Raw genomic sequence first — 22,373 nt, forward strand, 5'->3', positions numbered from 1 at the left:
CCGCTGGACTGAGACCTTGTGCGAACTAGTGTACTAATTTGAAAAGATTGGTCATCTTCCGCCGATGCCGGAAGTCTGTGGAGTTCCTCAATACAGGTGCCATTGTGAACGCAGCCTAATGTGAAATTAAATTCGGTTATACTTTTTTTTAATTTCAGAATGTATTACGTTACCGGGATTAGAAGTTTTCTTTAAGAACTGAAACCACAACAGCCGAGAAAGTGATTACATGAGTAGCGGTAGACAGTTATGGTTACCACTGCTGCTCATAGGGTAACATAATACAGACAGCTGACACTTTCTGCACTCCGTATAAAACCATGTTTTCCTCACCCCCTTTGCGGAATTTATTTGAACTTATCGCTGTGTTGAAAGCACTTAGCACAGCATTACAGGCATATCGACTGTCGGTATTCTGGTACTACACACGACCGAAGTATAAGTAAATACAGCAACCCCGGATAAACACGTTTTATTAACGCTATATTATAGAACAGAACGGGCACATTTAAAGCAAGTCAATAACAAACTTGTGAAAGCCATCAGCCTCGGAGAGATGCTCGAGTTGGTAAGGTCGATAGTCGATATAATGTCAATCGAGCCATAACACAAATATACACTATGTTTACTTACGTAATGTTACATTACATACACTGATATTGGTAGTCAGCTGTGTTGACCGGCAATTGTTCAAAAATAGATGTTAAATTTGTGTTGTGTAAAGTTGTTGTGGGAGAATCGTTGAACAGATCCGAAGCGAAATGAATACAATTCTTCGTGCCACCCGTATTTCGAGACAAATTATTTTCAAACCAGCTTATTTTGCCACCAAACCGGCATCACAACCAGATATTGAAAAACTCGTAAAAAATAATAAAGTAGTTGTTTTTATGAAAGGCATACCAGAAGAACCGCGGTGTGGTTTCAGCAACGCTGTCGTCCAGATTTTGAGGATGCATGGCGTCAAATATGATGCTCATGACGTGCTTCAGAATGAAGATTTAAGACAAGGTAATGTAAAAAAAAGTAGTAATTTATTCACGCGTAGAAGGTTATATAATATGGATGAAAACAACTTAATCAACCAGTTGAACTATAGGTTGTCACACAAGAGCAGCTTTTGAGGACTGCAAATGTTGTGTGCATTAATAACTGTTTTCATTACAGATATACTACTTGACAGTCATTGCCATACTCTTTTTCGCACTTAAGAGACAACGCATTAGTTTTTGACATAATATAAAAAAACCACTGTGTTTCCAGAAAGGTTCTTTTTCTGTAATTATTCTATCCACTTTGACGCTATATGAATTTCGTGTCAGTTTCAACAATCTCTGTTCCTTTTCAGTGTCAAGGCCTTGATCCAATCCAGGTTAATATACTGAGGAATGTAAAAGTTAGTGCTACATTTTCCATTAAATTTCATAAGGATAATGGGCAGTTCAGAGCAGTCACTCATATACTATTTCCCGAAACTGCTCACAGCACCTGTGTTTAAAGTATTCAGATACCATAAAACAAAGAAGTAATTTCTGTTATGGGAATAAAGGTGTAAAATCATACATTTTGCTGGTGACAGTGTAGTTACTTCTAGTACAAAAACACCTTCACTGGAATCAACTAACAGAGGAAGTCTGAAAGTAGGCTGCAGCAGCAGTGTAAGGTAACCTTGTGTTACACATTGTGTCAACAAATAATATGCAAAGAATATCAAACTGTTTCAAATACGAAGTTTTTCTCACCTCTCATCAGGTGTTAGTACCCTTTCATTAACTGTGTGGCACAGATGAACTGCAGAGGGAAAGTGCCCCTGTTCTAAACTTTAGCGGCTCAAAAACCAGTAGGCATATCTGTTGAATACCTATTCCTCTAAAGTGATGTTAAAGTAAGAATTGCGTATCTGTAGGCACACCATGTGTCTTGTCATTTTCAAGTGTTCACGATGAAGGCTCTTATCTTTTATTTAAGGTTCTTTTGGATAAGATAGGATTGAAATAATGTTTGTTTACAAACTCAGTCCTGCCACACAGAGAGCTGGAGTATCAGTTCTGACATTGGCAGAGAGGGGACAAGGGTTCAGAACGTGTCCTGGCCATCTGGGATCTAGGATTCGTATGGTTTCACTGAACCGCTTGGGGCAAATCCTTTGAAAATGGCATGGCTTGTCTCCTTCCCCAAACAGTGCTCATTCACAGTGTGTGTTGTGTGCAGTCGCCAAATTATTTACCTGAGTCAGAATGTCTACTAATAAGTAAAGGTCAATGCCACATACTAAATAGATGCGAACTGCTATCAAGAGTTGCTTGGAAACCCCCTGTGTACACAGCTTATAAAAAGAGTAACAATGTAAAAATAATGTCACATAAAACATGAAATGCTAGAAGGTAGATAAAAACGTAATTAACAGAACAATGCACCCAGTAATGAAACATTAAGGACAGAGTAGCACACCCAGTTGTTCATCTGATTACACTGATAGGTTGACCTTTTAACAGCACCACGTACTGAAACCGTTAGTTGTTTGACAAATTAAAAGTGCGACAGTGGACTAATTTTTTTTCTCCATGTGTTTTACCAAGGACTGTGGGACGACAGCTGTTGCTATATATTTATGTAGTAGGGATGATACCTTTAGCTGTAATTGTAGGTCATATTTTGAGTCAGTTTCAGTGTTACATTAGACCATCTTCCGGTCTCTCTGTGATACCACATGTTTGTGTAGATACTGGATAATCGTCATTGTGCATCTTATGGTGGGTACAAAATAGCTATGTCTATGGTGCTGAACATTCTTTTGTGCCACACTGTGCCAGCACATCGGCAATCTCAAATGTACGACATAGCGTACTTAGATTTTTTATATCCTCTAGGAAATGTATGGCAATGATTACTCGGTATCCACATGATCATGTTACTGTAAAGAGAACTGAATATGGTGTAATATAACACTGAAATTGATTGCATGTAACATAAAAACTATGATTACAGGCAAAACTGTCATCCCTGCACGCAAAAAGAAACCATTCCCCCCCCCCCCCCTCCCCCCCCCCCTCCCCCCTCCGATCTCTCTGATTGTGTTGTTCAATATTCCAGCCTAAAGTGTCTTGGGAATGTAATCTACAGCATGTTTCCTTTCTGCCTTGTATTATGACTATTACTTTTTCATAATATACTACTAAAGGAATCTTTGTTTCTGTCTTTGTTCTATCGAGGCTGCCATTCATTCATTCGGCATGCTTTGTATACTCTATAAACAAGAAAGCACTTCAGGTGTGTGGATCAAGTCAAGATATAGAATACAAAGAGACAAGCAAATCATCAAAATTTAATCTGTATACTGTACTGATTATAAATCAGCACTGTACTGTTTAATACTTGTGCCCGCTAAATTTAATCAACCAAATTGGAAAAGAAAGCTGCTGATACTATGTCTTTAGTTTACCAAATAACTGCCCCAGAATGAATTTCCGCTGTGCAGTGAAGTGTGTGCTAATATGAAACTTCCTGGAATATTAAAACTGTATGTTGGACTGGGACTTGAATCTGGAACCTTTGCCTTTCACAGGCAAGTGCTCTACCAATTGAGCTACCCAAGTACAACTCACAACCCATCCTCACAGCTTTACTTCCACAAGTATCACATCTCATGCCTTCCAGACTTCACAGAAACTATCCTGCATAACTTGATGCAAGTTGCATAGGAGAATTTCTGTGGAATTTGGGAGGTAAGAAACAGGTACAAGTGAGAGTAAAGCTGTGAGGATGGGTTGTGAATTGTGCTTGGGTAGCTGAGTCGGTAGACCACTTGCCTGCAAAAGGCAAAGGTTCCAGGTTTGAGTTCCAGTCTGGCCCACAGTTTTAATGTTTTAATAGGCGCTGTTTACTTACAGCCCTTAGCTCAATACATTTTCTTGATTCCAATATTATTTTTCAAAGAAAATCTCTTTAAGTATTATGTAGATTGGATTAGGAAATGAGACAGTAAAAGTAGTGGATGAGCTTTGCTATTTGGGCAGAAAAATGACTTATGATGGCTAGAGTAGATAGGATATAAAATGTAGACTGGCAATAACAAAAGATTAACACTTCTGAAAAAGAGGAATTTGTCAACATTTTATATAAATTGAAGTGTCATGAAGCCTTTTGTGGAGTTGTTTTGTACTTCAGTCTTGTAGCGGGGAGAGAGAGAGGAGGTGGGGAAAGTTAAGGTTGTAAAGGGTGACCAATGCTTGAATGCAAAAAAGTAAGCAGCTTCAAAACAATGTAGGTTGTGGTAATTGTGCAAAGATGAAGGCACATACACAGGATAGAGTTGCATCAAACCAGTCTTCGAGTGGAAGACCACAACATCTCTAAATAAATACTGACGCATGTTTACACTACATAGTTGCATACTGTCCAGCTTTGAGTGAACACTGCTGCTTGCCTTGCAGCTACCTGGATATTACAATCTTAGAATCTTGATATTAAAACAGTTTATGAAATGAGTGGCTAATGAAGTATACTTTTAATTTTCTTTTGAATGGATAGGTATCCCCAATTTCATTTTACCTATTTCATCTTCTACTGCCTTCACTACTTTGTCTCTCAAAGGTATCCTTTCATCTGCTATTGTGTTTCTTTCCCTTGTTTCAGTCAGTCATTGCCTAATACTTCCTTTGAAACTATCAACTCTGGTTCTTTCTGTTTATCAGGGTCCCATCTCCTAAATTTCCTACCTTTATGCAATTTCCTTAGTTTCAATCTATAGTCATAACCAATGTCCGTACCTATCCCTAGAAATGTTTTGTAATTCAAAATCTGGTTTCAAAATCATTGTTGTACTATTATATAATCTGCCTCAAACCTACTGGTGTCTCTAGTCCCTTTCATGTATGCAGCCTACCCTTGTGATTCTTAAGCCAAGTGTTAGTGATGACAAAATTATGCTCTGTGCAACATTTTATCTGGCGGCTTCCTCTTTCATTCCTTTCTCTCATCTGTGCCTCCTACTATTTTTCCTTCTCATCCTTTCCCTGCTATCAAATTCCAATCTCCCCATCATTTAAAAATTGGTTTCTTCTGAATATTAGAGTAACTTCTTTTCTCTCATCATACATTCCCTTAATCTCTTCATCTGCAGAACTAGTTGGTAGAAACTTGTATTACTATGGTAGGTATCAGCTCCATGGAACTGTCTTTACTGTGCTGTCTATAGTCGCTTAACCACATTTCTGTTTCATTATTCATTATTAGACCTACTTTGCTTTTATATCTATACCATGCACGGGAGTCCTGTTCTTCATGCTACCACAATTCACTAATTCCCACTGTATGTAACTTCATCCTATCTATTCTAGCTTTTAAATTCTGTAATGTACCTACTTGCTTTATGGGGCAAATATTTTATGCATCTCTAGGATATTTTATCTGAACGGAGGCCATCACCATTTAACAATAAAGTAGCACTGCATACCCTCAGGAAAAGTAACAGCTCTCTAGTTTACACTCACTTTCAGCTGTTTGCAGTACCAGCACTGTGAGGCTGTATGGGGTAATGTTACGACACCAGAGCAGTCAGTCATCCAGGCTGTTGGTCCTGCAACAACTGAAAAGGCTGCTACCAAGAATAGATAGTGGTGGTCTTCATGCTACTGTGCAAGCCTCTTCATCTCCGATCCGAATAACCACTGCAACCTACAGCCTTCTGAATCTGCTTGCTGTGTTCATCTCTTGGTCTCACTCTATGTCGGGTGATAGTAGGTCTTTATTGTTTGTTTGAAAATGGATAGTGTGAGTCTTTGTGGGATTAAGAACCATTTGTATACCTGCTTAGCTATCATGGGTATGTTGCAGCTGAGTTTGATTAGTATGCATGTATCATTATCAAACATTACGTTTTTGAACTGCCGTTTGAAGTTACTGGAAGTTCACTTATGTGGGTTGAGTTGACCCAATATCGATCTCTGAGGCATTCCACATTGTGCAGTCCTCCATCTGAGATTGGTTTCATGATTGTGGCTCAGTCTGTTAATGAGACAATTTCTGTTATGAATTTAAGGCTTCCCATGCAAGAAGTATTCCATTAATGATCATAATGCTTTACTTTGCCAAGTAGAAAGCTGTGAACCACGCAATCAAAGGCACACAGGATACATCAGGATGGTATATTTTCTTTAGTTGTGCTAGCGCTTCGTCTGTGAGATCTTGCTGTGCTCTTTGTGTAGAGACATCTCTACAAAAGCCAAACTGAGAATTGCTTAACAAGTTCTGCTCAGTTAAATGAGTCAGTATTATATCATACCTTTCTGAAACACTTTTGAAAGGACTGGAAGGTGTGAATATGATAAAATAATAGGACCAGTGTTCTCACAGAGTAAGTATACGTGCGCCAAAGATGGAATGACCAGTAGCTGTGAAGCGTAAGCCTTCTCAGTAAAATGTGGTATCTCTGGTGCCTGTAGACTAATCATTGTTGCCCTAGCCTGCATTTAGAACTGTTTATGATGTTTTTCTGAAGGAATGATAAGTATAATAATAGAGCAACAAAATTATCATAGAGTGCCACATGGAACAAGTATTACTGAAACCTATCTTTTGCTAAAAGACGTGTATAGTGAAGATTGTTTAACGCAAACATGATCTTTTGAGTGCTTCAAGCATTTCCAAAATGGCTGAGGAGATGTTAAAGATGGTTCACGTGTAGGACATCTTTCAACATTAAAAGCAGATGAAAATATCAGAAAAGTAGGTAATCCAATTTTATCTGACCATCAGTTTAGTATTCAATAGATTTCTGAAATTTTAGGAAATGACAAAGAGTGTGCAAGGCAAATTTTACACAACCAATTTAACACGAGGACAGTATGTCCGAAACTGGTACTGAAAATTCTCAAAATCGAACAAAAATAAGCTCATCAAAATGTGATGAATCTTGATTGTCCACTAAGCACCAGTCCATGTATTAGAAGGGCCCAACTTCACCGAGAGTGAATAAAGATCACATGAGCAAATGAAGATTCACAGATATACATATTCACGGAATTGTGTATCTTCACCTGATTCCTGAAGGCCTAACCATTAATCAGCATTACTGCCTTGAGGTTCTTGCTCAACTCCAAGAGAAAAAAAGATACAAAATGAGGAAGAACAAATCATGGGTTCTGCATAAAGACAATACTGGGCTTATACCTCATTGTCTGTTACGAGGTTTCTAGTGAATTACAGAATCCTCCCCAGTAAAAGGAACAAGATTTCATTCTGTTGAAACAGTGAAAGAAAAAGCCCTATGCATCATCTACGATCTCACAGAGGTAGACTTCCAACACTATTTGCATCACATGTAGCATTGTAGGGGTATAGGAGGGAAGTATATAGGGAGTGCCAGCAACTAAATATGTATGTTTTTGAATTAAAATGTTTCACAGTAATAGAACAGCTATTTTATAGCCATACCCCATAAATCTATAATTAGAGGTAGTTTGCTCATCTCCAGTTTTATAGATAGATGCTACTCCAGCATATTTAAGGCTGTCAGGAAATACATTTTGATTCATTGACTCATTATAAAGAAAACATCAGGATAATTCTGTCAAGTCAGCAGAAGATTTTAATATTCTACTAGAAACATCATCATACTGAACACATTACTACTTTTTAGTGACATAGTGAATTCTGTAAACATATTAGCCATTGTGTTCGTGGAATTAGTGTCTGATGGTGGTGCACACAGTGTCTGCGTCTGTATTTGGTTGTTTAGTACTGGGTGCAGTGTTTGCAGCCAGATTTGAAAATATCCACCGTTTCTGCCAGAGTTATTTCCTGGGGGCTCAGTTGCATTTGTGTCACTATTTCTGCATGTTGTATGTTTAATAATATTCCAAATTGCTTTTGCTTAATTCTTGGAGTGTATTATTTCTGAAGCCTAGTGTGTGAGTGTGGCATCCCAGCCCTATGAGTTCAAAGGCCCCCAGAATGCATGGACCCAGAAGACAGCTGCTAGGCAGTGCTCCTGATATCTGCTGGCACTACTGTCACCACCTCAGCAGTAGGCATGGGCCACATTCCATGCGCCTACCTATTGGCGCCCATGGCCGTGCTATAAAGCTAGCAGTGCAGCGGCTCAGACCTCAGTCATGTTCTGACTGCCCTCTCATATTAATTGTTGTTTTGGTTCCCGATATTACTACGCACCTAGGCTCTTCATTTTACCTCTCTTTGGACTTGTCATTCTGCAACATTATCTCGGTTGTCCATCCATTGCTATTGTTGTCTTTCTGTATTTATTGGCAACTCACCATCGACACACTCATTCGGTCAGCCAGTGCCTCCTGGCCCTGTCCAATTTTGGTTAATGGGTGCAAAACTCGTGGAACAGCAATAGCAGCAACTGTTCCTGCAGCAAAAGTCACAGCAGCAAACCAACTTATTATGTCAGGAAATTCAGCTTTTATCTGAACATATGCAGGTTCAGGGTTCACAACTTATCCAGGCTGTGTTCGCTTGCCAGGCAGAGTCCACCATTTAATGACACAAAGAAGATTGGGTCACGTATTTCCAGCAACTGAGTAAGTGCATTTGAGGTTCCCATTTGATTCATCTCACATTTAGGCCTCAAAAGAGCCAGACATCTGACTTGACATAACCACAAGCAAAGATTGCAAATTCGTATTCCATCTGTACTGTTCAGAGGGCAATGGCTCACTACAGGATGCAAGCTCTTACTCTGGTGGCAGCATCGTACTTATGGTCATTCTGCTTGGCTCAGAAAAGTGGTATAACATAAGGTACCTCACTCTCTAGAACAAACCTTTCTGTATTGTATCAGGTACGACGGCCGTGTCCTCGTCCCAGACATTAAGACAGTGGGCCTCATTGAGTGCAATTTTCTGTCCACTCCCTGAGTCAGGAAAAATCAGTAAACTTTTATGAGAAATCATAAACTTTTCCCATGACCTTATCAAAAATTTAAGTGATGAACTTGTGATTCTTCTTTTAAAAGATGTAAGTCGAACCTCGCGTGACGCTTAACAACTTAGCAAACATCTCAATGCATTGCAAATGGATAGATGACATTCTTTCACCAGAATTCCACATTCTAGACTCCCTGGTGCAGTTTTATAGTGAAGTATGTATGTATGTATGTATGTATGTATGTATGTATGGGAGGGGTGGTGGTCTGTATGTGTGGGAGGAGAGGGGGGGGGGTGGGGGCAGTTGGCCTTCTATCAGTGGCACTCAGGTGTAGACTGTGTCATGAGTGATGTGAAAAACAATGCTGATAATTCATTCTAACACATTACTGCTCTGCCCCACCCCCAGACCAAACTACCGACTGGAAAGAAGGGGGAGGGGGAGATTGCCACATCGAAGCATTGCATTTCTGATCGCTGGCCAGCCATCCAAATTTATTTTTCCTATATTTCCCTCAAGTGCTAGTGCCAAGTGCCAGGATTGTCACTTTCGTATGTATGTGGCAGTGGTAACAATTTGGAACCATCACGCTCAGCACGAATGTAACTGTACTAGCCAGCTGGGCAGCTGATTCCCTGAAGAGGAATGAATCTCAATGCGTGAGTCAGTCCACAGTGGAGTAGGGAGTCTGGACAGCACATAGAGAACATGCACAGAGGAAAACACAACACCCCAGTGACAACTTCTTAGCATATGTAATAAAGCACTGCACGAAGCTGAGGCTCAGTCAGCAGGCATCGACATCAACATCAGAACTGCAGTGCCGTGCCAGTCATTGCTGGCAGGTAAACACCCAGATCATTGGTTCTGGTTGTGCCACGGTTTGCTTGCATCTCGTGTGGCAGTATTATTCCCCTGCAATAACTGCACCAGCTCCTGTGCACCCACCTCAATATTTGCTGGTGGGGATACTGAAGTTTCTTTGAAAAGGGCACAGCCAATTTTTTTTCCCCATTCTTTCATAATCTGAGCTGTTACTCCATCTCTAATGACCACACTATCAATGGGACATTTAATTCAAATCTCCCTTCCATACTTCTTTCATTAAATTTTCATCTGGCATAAAGTACAACATTAGGGATGCAAAAATATTTGGTTATGCACAGAATTCCTGTCAGCTGCATGAATGATTCTTCTATTCTTACAATGAGAGGTCCCCAGCAGTGCAGTAAACTTTTTTGACACTATACGGTGATGCATCACACTTCGCAGCCCTTCACCCTGGTACATCCTTGTTTGTGAGTAATTGACAAAAAAAACTGGAATTTTGCTTGACATTCAATAGACTTAAATAGTTGCACTATATAGTCTGGTTATGTGGTGTAATGAATAGTGTAACAGCTTCCCATGTAAGAGATTGGGGATTCGAATCCTATGAGATGCAAAGAATGTTCTTTTTAATTTTAAAATCTTTATCAAAATGACTTTACTTATCATTTTTATTCAATTAATTGATTTAAATATAATTTTTTTATTCCATTCCTTTGTCACATAATTTTAATTATAATATAATCTTCTTCATTTGCTCTCATTTTTTTCCTAACATTCTTTCTCGACTTGAAATCTTTTTTAATATGTTTTTAATTAATTTTATGTATTACTTCAATTTAATTTCTTTTGTTTTATCACCCAGTTTTTCCCGTCCCCTTTATTGTGTTCATTATATCTACTTCTCATTTTGCTTGAATTCTGTTGTAATTATATATATATAAAAACAAAGGTGAGGTGACTTACCGAACGAAAGCGCTGGCAGGTCGATAGACACACCAACAAACACAAACATACACACAAAATTCAAGCTTTCGCAACAAACTGTTGCCTCATCAGGAAAGAGGGAAGGAGAGGGGAAGACGAAAGGAAGTGGGTTTTAAGGGAGAGGGTAAGGAGTCATTCCAATCCCGGGAGCGGAAAGACTTACCTTAGGGGGAAAAAAGGACAGGTATACACTCGCACACACGCACATATCCATCCACACGTACAGACAAAAGCAGACATATTTAAAGACAAAGAGTTTGGGCAGAGACGTCAGTCGAGGCAGAAGTGTAGAGGCAAAGAAGTTGTTGAAAGACAGGTGAGGTATGAGTGGCGGCAACTTGAAATTAGCGGAGATTGAGGCCTGGCGGATGACGAGAAGAGAGGATATACTGAAGGGCAAGTTCCCATCTCCGGAGTTCAGATAGGTTGGTGTTGGTGGGAAGTATCCAGATAACCCGGACGGTGTAACACTGTGCCAAGATGTGCTGGCTGTGCACCAAGGCATGTTTAGCCACAGGGTGATCCTCATTACCAACAAACACTGTCTGCCTGTGTCCATTCATGCGAATGGACAGTTTGTTGCTGGTCATTCCCACATAGAATGCATCACAGTGTAGGCAGGTCAGTTGGTAAATCACGTGGGTGCTTTCACACGTGGCTCTGCCTTTGATCGTGTACACCTTTTGGGTTACAGGACAGGAGTAGGTGGTGGTGGGAGGGTGCATGGGACAGGTTTTGCATCGGGGACGGTTACAAGGATAGGAGCCAAAGGGTAGGGAAGGTGGTTTGGGAATTTCATAGGGATGAACTAACAGGTTGCGAAGGTTAGGTGGACGGCGGAAAGACACTCTTGGTGGGGTGGGGAGGATTTCATGAAGGATGGATCTCATTTCAGGGCAGGATTTGAGGAAGTCGTATCCCTGCTGGAGAGCCACATTCAGAGTCTGGTCCAGTCCGGGAAAGTATCCTGTCACAAGTGGGGCACTTTTGTGGTTCTTCTGTGCGGGATTCTGGGTTTGAGGGGATGAGGAAGTGGCTCTGGTTATTTGCTTCTGTACCAGGTCGGGAGGGTAGTTGCGGGATGCGAAAGCTGTTGTCAGGTTGTTGGTGTAATGATTCAGGGATTCTGGACTGGAGCAGATTCGTTTGCCACGAAGACCTAGGCTGTAGGGAAGGGACCGTTTGATGTGGAATGGGTGGCAGCTGTCATAATGGAGGTACTGTTGCTTGTTGGTGGGTTTGATGTGGACGGACGTGTGAAGTTGGCCATTGGACAGGTGGAGGTCAACGTCAAGGAAAGTAGCATGGGATTTGGAGTAGGACCAGGTCAATCTGATGGAACCAAAGGAGTTGAGGTTGGAGAGGAAATTCTGGAGTTCTTCTTCACTGTGAGTCCAGATCATGATGATGTCATCAATAAATCTGTACCAAACTTTGGGTTGGCAGACTTGGGTAACCAAGAAGGCTTCCTCTAAGTGACCCATGAATAGGTTGGCGTACGAGGGGGCCATCCTGGTACCCATGGCTGTTCCCTTTAATTGTTGGTATGTCTGGCCTTCAAAAGTGAAGAAGTTGTGGGTCAGGATGAAGCTAGCTAAGGTAATGAGGAAAGAGGTTTTAGGTAGGGTGGCAGGTGATCGGCGTGAAAGGAAATGCTCCATCGCAGCGAGGCCCTGGACGTGCAGAATATTTGTGTATAAGGATGTGGCATCAATGTTTACAAGGATGGTTTCCGGGGGTAACAGATTGGGTAAGGATTCCAGGCGTTCAAGGAAGTGGTTGGTGTGTTTGATGAAGGATGGGAGACTGCATGTAATGGGTTGAAGGTGTTGATCTACGTAGGCAGAGACACGTTCTGTGGGGGCTTGGTAACCAGCTACAATGGGGCGGCCGGGATGATTGGGTTTGTGGATTTTAGGAAGAAGGTAGAAGGTAGGGGTGCGGGGTGTCGGTGGGGTCAGGAGGTTGATGGAGTCAGGTGAAAGGTTTTGCAGGGGGCCTAAGGTTCTGAGGATTCCTTGAAGCTCCGCCTGGACATCTCCACCTGTCCAATGGCCAACTTCACACGTCCGTCCACATCAAACCCACCAACAAGCAACAGTACCTCCATTATGACAGCTGCCACCCATTCCACATCAAACGTTCCCTTCCCTACAGCCTAGGTCTTCGTGGCAAACGAATCTGCTCCAGTCCGGAATCCCTGAATCATTACACCAACAACCTGACAACAGCTTTCGCATCCCGCAACTACCCTCCCGACCTGGTACAGAAGCAAATAACCAGAGCCACTTCCTCATCCCCTCAAACCCAGAATCCCCCACAGAAGAACCACAAAAGTGCCCCACTTGTGACAGGATACTTTCCCGGACTGGACCAGACTCTGAATGTGGCTCTCCAGCAGGGATACGACTTCCTCAAATCCTGCCCTGAAATGAGATCCATCCTTCATGAAATCCTCCCCACCCCGCCAAGAGTGTCTTTCCGCCGTCCACCTAACCTTCGCAACCTGTTAGTTCATCCCTATGAAATCCCCAAACCACCTTCCCTACCCTCTGGCTCCTATCCTTGTAACCGTCCCCGATGCAAAACCTGTCCCATGCACCCTCCCACCACCACCTACTCCAGTCCTGTAACCCGGAAGGTGTACACGATCAAAGGCAGAGCCACGTGTGAAAGCACCCACGTGATTTACCAACTGACCTGCCTACACTGTGATGCATTCTATGTGGGAATGACCAGCAACAAACTGTCCATTCGCATGAATGGACACAGGCAGACAGTGTTTGTTGGTAATGAGGATCACCCTGTGGCTAAACATGCCTTGGTGCACAGCCAGCACATCTTGGCACAGTGTTACACCGTCCGGGTTATCTGGATACTTCCCACCAACACCAACCTATCCGAACTTCGGAGATGGGAACTTGCCCTTCAGTATATCCTCTCTTCTCGTCATCCGCCAGGCCTCAATCTCCGCTAATTTCAAGTTGCCGCCACTCATACCTCACCTGTCTTTCAACAACTTCTATGCCTCTACACTTCTGCCTCGACTGACATCTCTGCCCAAACTCTTTGTCTTTAAATATGTCTGCTTTTGTCTGTACGTGTGGATGGATATGTGCGTGTGTGCGAGTGTATACCTGTCCTTTTTTCCCCCTAAGGTAAGTCTTTCCGCTCCCGGGATTGGAATGACTCCTTACCCTCTCCCTTAAAACCCACTTCCTTTCGTCTTCCCCTCTCCTTCCCTCTTTCCTGATGAGGCAACAGTTTGTTGCGAAAGCTTGAATTTTGTGTGTATGTTTGAGTTTGTGTGTCTATCGACCTGCCAGCACTTTCGTTCGGTAAGTCACCTCATCTTTGTTTTTATATATAATTTTTCCCACGTGGAATGTTTCCCTCTATTATATTGATATCATTAATTTGAATCCAACAATTACGTTTGTTATTGTCACTGTTGCATTTCGAAATCTTTTCTGTCGTCTTATTTTCCTCTTTCTGTTTTCGCCAGTAGTTTCACTTTGTATTCACCTTCTCCTTTTTACCGTAATCTGCTATACTATTTTATCCCGCCTATATATGCTAAATAATACGTAACCCACTTCCAAACCATAACCAAAAAAATTTTTTTGCCGCTTTCAGCACTACCGCCGCTATAATATCCACCGTTTCTAGTTCACAAACAGCTCCTTTCACCTTTTAAACAACCAGTTCGACCAGTTCTAATAACTTTCGCTTTATTTCCATTTCCGTTTTTCCCACATCACTTATAATTTTTAGCCGCTTCCCACAGGTTTTAACGTCATTATTTCTTCGTCAGACAATTGTTAGCCTCATTTTCATAATCTGCCACCACAATACCACTCCTTTTAATATACTACACGCAGTTTCTTCGAAATTTTCCCGAATCTCTCCGTCCTTTAACGTGTTTTGGCGGCAACACAACCACCTAACCTTTATGCACAACGTTGTCTATCAACCCAAGTCCAGCATAGCCCAGCTGTAACCAACAACTTTTCGCCTTTTTTCATTCCAGATCTCCAGTTACTTTCCGGTTCACCTTTATGTCTCCCCATATATTTTTATTTTCATTTTCATTTCACCTCATGTTACACTTTCCACCTTCTAATACCATGTCACCCTCACAACACCCCCACAACGACCCCTTTAAGTTTTATTTACATTCCCTCCGCAAACATGCCTTCGCCCTAGCCAGATTACGCTCCCATATTCTATTTTCTCAGGCTTATCTGACATTTGGCATCACCCCCAAAGGCCTCACACTTAAAGTTCCCATCTCTGACTGCAACCCTTCCTTCCATCAGTCCCTATACCAGTTACAAACTGAACAATCCATTGCCCTCACCCACCTAATCCTTCACCTACACATCAACTCAGCCAATGAACACACCCGTCAACTCCTATCCTTAATAAAAGTCCTTAATCTTTCCTCTCCCACATCCACACCGGCTGTTCAGAGCATCCTCCTACAGGCCAACCGTAAATTAGAACAGCATGCCACCCTCCACCTCAAAAAACTATCCAATCTCCTGGTTTCCCACCTCCGGAAAGGCAACTCACTCACCCTTCACAACCTTTCCAGCAAACCTCAACCTCCTCTCATTGCACACAAACCCAGTCTCTCCCATCTACTCAATCTCCCACTTCCAGCTCCACTCCCTCCAAAACCTCAAAATTCCGATCAACACAATCTGGAACCACAACACCCTAATTCAGTAGTTAACCTTTCCTCCAAACCTCTCTCCCAATCCGAAACCTCTGTCCTGTCCAAAGGCCTCACCTTCAGCCCCACTCCCAGATTCAACCAAACAGCCCTCGTCAAAGATTTACTGTCCTACACTCGTACTCTCTGCTGGAAGTATCACTTTGCCACGAAGAAAAATGATCCTAATCCTACTCCTAATGATCCGACTCCCCAAGACACCATCCAAATTGAACCCTGCCTGGAACAGTTCCGTCCTCCGTCACAGCGGGACCCACCTCCTCTTCCTCAAAATCACCCTCTCCAAACCTTCCAGGAATTTCTGACTTCCAGCCTTGCATCTCAATCTTTCTTAAAAAACCTTAATCCTACACCCAACATCACCACTGCCGAAGCCCAGGCTATCCGTGATCTGAAGGCTGACCGATCCATCGTCATTCTTCCGGCGGACAAGGGTTCCACGACCGTGGTACTTGATCGTCGGGAGTATGTGGCTGAGGGACTGCGTCAGCTTTCAGACTACACCACATACAAAGTTTGCCAAGGTAACACCATTCCCGATGTCCAGGCGGAGCTTCAAGGAATCCTCAGAACCTTAGGCCCCCTGCAAAACCTTTCACCTGACTCCATCAACCTCCTGACCCCACCAACACCCCGCACCCCTACCTTCTACCTAAAATCCACAAACCCAATCATCCCGGCCGCCCCATTGTAGCTGGTTACCAAGCCCCCACAGAACGTATCTCTGCCTACGTAGATCAACACCTTCAACCCATTACATGCAGTCTCCCATCCTTCATCAAAGACACCAACCACTTCCTTGAACGCCTGGAATCCTTACCCAATCTGTTACCCCCGGAAACCATCCTTGTAACCATTGATGCCACATCCTTATACACAAATATTCCGCACGTCCAGGGCCTCGCTGCGATGGAGCATTTCCTTTCACGCCGATCACCTGCCACCCTACCTAAAACCTCTTTCCTCATTACCTTAGCTAGCTTCATCCTGACCCACAACTTCTTCACTTTTGAAGGCCAGACATACCAACAATTAAAGGGAACAGCCATGGGTACCAGGATGGCCCCCTCGTACGCCAACCTATTCATGGGTCGCTTAGAGGAAGCCTTCTTGGTTACCCAAGTCTGCCAACCCAAAGTTTGGTACAGATTTATTGATGACATCTTCATGATCTGGACTCACAGTGAAGAAGAACTCCAGAATTTCCTCTCCAACCCCAACTCCTTTGGTTCCATCAGATTCACCTGGTCCTACTCCAAATCCCATGCCACTTTCCTTGACGTTGACCTCCACCTGTCCAATGGCCAACTTCACACGTCCGTCCACATCAAACCCACCAACAAGCAACAGTACCTCCATTATGACAGCTGCCACCCATTCCACTTCAAACGGTCCCTTCCCTACAGCCTAGGTCTTCGTGGCAAACGAATCTGCTCCAGTCCGGAATCCCTGAATCATTACACCAACAACCTGACAACAGCTTTCGCATCCCGCAACTACCCTCCCGACCTGGTACAGAAGCAAATAACCAGAGCCACTTCCTCATCCCCTCAAACCCAGAATCCCCCACAGAAGAATCACAAAAGTGCCCCACTTGTGACAGGATACTTTCCCGGACTGGACCAGACTCTGAATGTGGCTCTCCAGCAGGGATACGACTTCCTCAAATCCTGCCCTGAAATGAGATCCATCCTTCATGAAATCCTCCCCACCCCGCCAAGAGTGTCTTTCCGCCGTCCACCTAACCTTCGCAACCTGTTAGTTCATCCCTATGAAATCCCCAAACCACCTTCCCTACCCTTTGGCTCCTATCCTTGTAACCGTCCCTGATGCAAAACCTGTCCCATGCACCCTCCCACCACCACCTACTCCAGTCCTGTAACCCGGAAGGTGTACACGATCAAAGGCAGAGCCACGTGTGAAAGCACCCACGTGATTTACCAACTGACCTGCCTACACTGTGATGCATTCTATGTGGGAATGACCAGCAACAAACTGTCCATTCGCATGAATGGACACAGGCAGACAGTGTTTGTTGGTAATGAGAATCACCCTGTGGCTAAACATGCCTTGGTGCACAGCCAGCACATCTTGGCACAGTGTTACACCGTCCGGGTTATCTGGATACTTCCCACCAACACCAACCTATCCGAACTCCGGAGATGGGAACTTGCCCTTCAGTATATCCTCTCTTCTCGTCATCCGCCAGGCCTCAATCTCCGCTAATTTCAAGTTGCCGCCACTCATACCTCACCTGTCTTTCAACAACTTCTTTGCCTCTACACTTCTGCCTCGACTGACATCTCTGCCCAAACTCTTTGTCTTTAAATATGTCTGTATGTGTGGATGGATATGTGCATGTGTGCGAGTGTATACCTGTCCTTTTTTCCCCCTAAGGTAAGTCTTTCCGCTCCCGGGATTGGAATGACTCCTTACCCTCTCCCTTAAAACCCACTTCCTTTCGTCTTCCCCTCTCCTTCCCTCATTCCTGATGAGGCAACAGTTTGTTGCGAAAGCTTGAATTTTGTGTGTATGTTTGTGTTTGTTTGTGTGTCTATCGACCTGCCAGCGCTTTCGTTCGGTAAGTCACCTCATCTTTGTTTTTATATATAATTTTTCCCACGTGGAATGTTTCCCTCTATTATATTGATATAATTATATATAAATATATGATTATAATAGAGGGAAACATTCCACGTAGGAAAAATATATCTAAAAACAAAGATGATGTGACTTACCAAATGAAAGTGCTGGCAGGTCGACAGACACACAAACAAACACAAACATACACACAAAATTCAAGCTTTCGCAACAAACTGTTGCCTCATCAGGAAAGAGGGAAGGAGAGGGAAAGACGAAAGGATGTGGGTTTTAAGGGAGAGGGTAAGGAGTCATTCCAATCCCGGGAGCGGAAAGACTTACCTTAGGGGGAAAAAAGGACGGGTATACACTCGCACACACACACATATCCATCCACACATATACAGACACAAGCAGACTTTTTTCTCACCATTGCACAAATATAAATAGATTATTTTGTCTTTTATTTTTTAACTGATAGATGGGAATTTTCAAATAATTGAATATTATAGAAGATAAACATAAGGAAATTCATTTTTATAAAAATTCCGATTGGCAAAAGAATTATATAAAGAAAAAATGAGGCAAATGAAAAAATTCATGCTGTGATTAAAGTGATGTGACAAAGAAATAGAAATGAAAAATTACATTTAAACCAATTAATTGAATAAAAATAATGATCAGAGTCATTTTTATAAAGATTTAAAAGTAAGAAAAGTCATTGCACCTCAGGAAATTCATACCCACAACCCCATGAATATCAAGCTGTTGCACTATCCATTATACCACACAACCAGATGATATATAATGCAGCTTTCCTTAACACTGTTGAGTGTCGCACAAAATTCTAAAGTTTTGTTCGTCAATTACTCACAAACGAGGGCCCACCCGTGTAAATGGCTATGATACCTGGGATTGTAACCTATATCACCATATGCATGGTTTCAAAGAGTCGATCACACTGCTGGAGGCCTCTCCTTGTTAGAATGTGTAGGTAATTGTTATTTGTGATAAAAGATAATTGTATATGTAATAAATGAGCTTTCCAACCAGTTTCACTATGTTAAATTTAGCCTGAGCTCAAATAGTTTTTAGCAGTTGCATGCTAAATAATTATTAATGCAGTTAGTAGCAGTTGACTCTGTTCGATGGAACCCCAAGAATCCAGTGGCTCACTATGCTGCGAGTTCACACAACAATGACTCTCCAATTCTTGCATGTCAAAAACAATGAAACTGACTGATTTTCATCTAAGTGACAGTTGTTTAAATTTATTTGACAGTGTAGCACCGTCCACACATTCGAAAGCCCGTAAGTCATGAGAGTCATGAGAAGCCTTTAATGTCTGCAGTCTTTTCAGTCAAAATCTTTTATCTTGTGCAAGTAGAAATGTAACTTTTGCAGCTTACGAGCTGTTGCTGCATCCAGACTAGAAGTTTGCTGAGCTGATCAACTTGTGGCTGCCTTTTCAGACATTTCTGAGGACACAGCTGACAGAGACACTGGCATGTCCTTGTAATATTTGTGAGCGTCCCCTTTCTTGTGGAGAGATATCATCACTGAGTATTTAGCTCTGTCTGCAAAGAGAAACCTAAAATGGTGTGTTACATAAGGAACTCAGTACACTGACAACATAGTTTGTATCATCCCTTACACTGCATTAATTCAGTAATTGTTTCAATTTCTTTGCTAGTTGTCCAAAAAGACCCATCTGGGTGGTTTCTTTACAAACTGTTTAATAATAATAATAATAATTGTGAAAAAGAAACTGCGATCAGATTTACCGTCATTTAAAGGGTCTGTGCAAGATTTCACATGTTTCCGTAATTTAATTCACATCTTTATTTTTACATTTCATCCATTTGTTGCCCTGACAAATTCATCATCTTATTTTATTCTGAGACTAGTATAGTGTTTTGCTGTGACTTGCTCTCTTAACCTTCTAATAACATTTGTTAGGGTTTTAACACTATTATCTATAGCTTTGCTACAATTCCTGTTTTATTTATTTATTCTCCATGGACAAATATGAAATATGTTTTGGATTGTGGATTCGTGTCATAATGCTCTGGGAATAATTACAAAACACACTACATCTCAATTGCTTATAAATAATATAGTGCATAAGGAGGTAATACACTCTTATAAGAGGTATTTTTAATACTGCATAAACTTTTATTAAAAAATACTCCCTCAAGCAGCTTCCCTCTCAGTGGTTATCATACATTTAATAAAGAAGTTGATCCTGATGTCATAGGGGCTGTTGCCTGCAGTTATGTCTTACCAGGTAATAGTCACAATCGTTTCTAGTGTTACAGACATGTACATCTTTCTTCAAGTTGTTGTACTTGTTGAATCAAATGATGGAAACTCAAGTGTTGGAATATCAACAGTATAAAGAAAAGATAGATTGCTACTCACTATAAAAATGACTCACTGAGTTGCAGACAGGCACAACATGTGAGAAGGGTGTTTGCTTGTTTGTGTTTGTGTCATGGTCATGGTTATCAGCTGAAATATTGAAAGGTGATGTCTTGCTGTCGGAGATGCACATGTGAAAGATGACATAATATACTGCTGTCTTGTTTTGAGCATCTCAGTGAAAATGACCCATCATAAATAATTGTATGTTACAGTATCTAATAAATACTTTGTTAACTTTCAGGCATCAAGGAATATTCAAACTGGCCGACTATTCCTCAAGTGTTCATAAATGGAGAATTTGTGGGAGGCTGCGACATAATGCTGCAGATGCACCAGAACGGCGAACTGGTGGAAGAACTACGCAAGGCTGGAGTCAAGTCTGCCCTCCTCGAAAAAGCCGAGAAGGATGCCGCAGCACCTGACAGTGGGAAGGGTCACTCTGCTGACAAGTAGTTACTTAGCTTCCAGTATGGTGCAAACGTATTTATTTTGCATGCTTGTGCACACTTTCCCTGCTGTGGTGTGACAGTTATTAAGAAACTTTGAATGTGTAGTCTTAGGGAAATTTAAGACTCAGAATGCATACATATTACTTTGATGGGAAGGATATTTTTTCCCAGTCTTTCTAAACCAAGTAATGTGTATATTAACTCAAAAAGCCAGTATCATATTACCTTTTGCCAAACATGTCCTTCAGTCGGAGATTGGTGTGTACAAGCAGTGATGTGCGCAAAATTGGGTTCCTAATAAACTCTCCTCTACAGTTGTGGAAGCTATTGTGTTTTCTGAGACATAAGGCTCTTTCTGATCTGGCTCAGTATGGACACTGTAGTAAAATGTCATCAGAGTGCAGCTATTTTGTTTGATTAACAAATTTGTACAAGGATCTTGGAGTCACTGTTATTGTTGAAGACTGTATGAACTTAATATTTATTGCGTTAAATAAAAGCTGATAAACTATTGCATTTGTTCTCTTCAAAAGTTCATCACACTTTCATCTTCCAGACTCTTAATATATCAAAAAAAAAAAAAAATTTAAAAAAAAATATTGTGTTTTTCAGCCTCGAATGGCAATGTAGGTATTCATACTTTTGACTGAACTGACCATTCATTAGTGTACAGAATGTTCTAATTCATGAGTGTAATGTAGACACAAATAAAAAAGAGCCATACAGGTTATGCGAGTGAGCTGAGGAGGTCCATTACTCGGGTTACACCCACAGTATTTAATGTTAGCAGGTCACTAGGCACATTATAGTGTGGACTTATCTGCTTAGTCCTCTCCCAGACAACCATTAACATGAAAACATTTTGTACACTGTTTCATTACCTCTGTAGAGATCTTTATGTGCAGAATTGGTACATTAAGTACCACATGAAAATCCTGATCTGATAGTAAATTTTTGCTGTTTAAAATATATTGTAATTAACTAGGGCTGGTGTGGGCAGATGTGCTAATGTGAGTGCAGGCGTTCTTTTGAACTTGTACTGCTTGCCAGTTGGCACTGTGAGCCAGCAGGTCCCCCTCCGCCTTGCTGTTAATGACACACATGTGGCAAGGTGGGCCCCTTCCCTGCTTTGTGCCGTTAATGTCAAAGTCTCATTGGCATTTGTGGTAGAGCAAAATTAATGAGAAGAAAATGGCTGAGAGGGGCTTAGATCCTCAAAACGGAAATGATGACCCCCAAGAGGCATTAGTCCTGCATTTACAACTGACCTTACAGTGTACCTGAATGTCAAGAGTACAATTTTGCAGGGTAGCCACCAAATGATCATAAGTGTTTTTGAGGCCATTTTGGGTTTTAAATGAAAACTGCTGTTGTGGATAAAGATACTTTCAGAAAGGTTGAGTGAATTGAAATTGATTTTAGTATATTTACAGCTCTTCCTGCAATGGGCACTTGAAGCACACCTTTGATTTGCT

At 41.8% G+C, this 22,373-nt stretch overlaps 1 protein-coding gene across 1 annotated transcript; it reads left to right on the forward strand.

The window, feature by feature from the left end:
- Positions 1-633: 633 nt before the first annotated feature.
- On the forward strand, positions 634-21,409 carry LOC126425174 (glutaredoxin-related protein 5, mitochondrial). Its single transcript, XM_050088127.1, has 2 exons — positions 634-1,011; positions 20,691-21,409. The coding sequence occupies exons 1-2, from the start codon at positions 762-764 to the stop codon at positions 20,900-20,902; spliced, it is 462 nt and encodes a 153-aa protein (XP_049944084.1). The 5' UTR covers positions 634-761; the 3' UTR covers positions 20,903-21,409.
- Positions 21,410-22,373: the final 964 nt, after the last annotated feature.

Source organism: Schistocerca serialis, chromosome 10 (genome assembly GCF_023864345.2).
Source record: "Schistocerca serialis cubense isolate TAMUIC-IGC-003099 chromosome 10, iqSchSeri2.2, whole genome shotgun sequence".
NCBI classification, from domain to species: domain Eukaryota; kingdom Metazoa; phylum Arthropoda; class Insecta; order Orthoptera; family Acrididae; genus Schistocerca; species Schistocerca serialis.

Excerpts from the sequence above, each read along its gene's own strand:
- LOC126425174 (XM_050088127.1), top strand. The coding sequence starts at position 762 with ATGAATACAATTCTTCGTGCCACCCGTATTTCGAGACAAATTATTTTC. Across the intron at positions 1,012-20,690 it reads GAATGAAGATTTAAGACAAG|GCATCAAGGAATATTCAAAC; the intron begins GTAATGTAAAAA and ends GTTAACTTTCAG.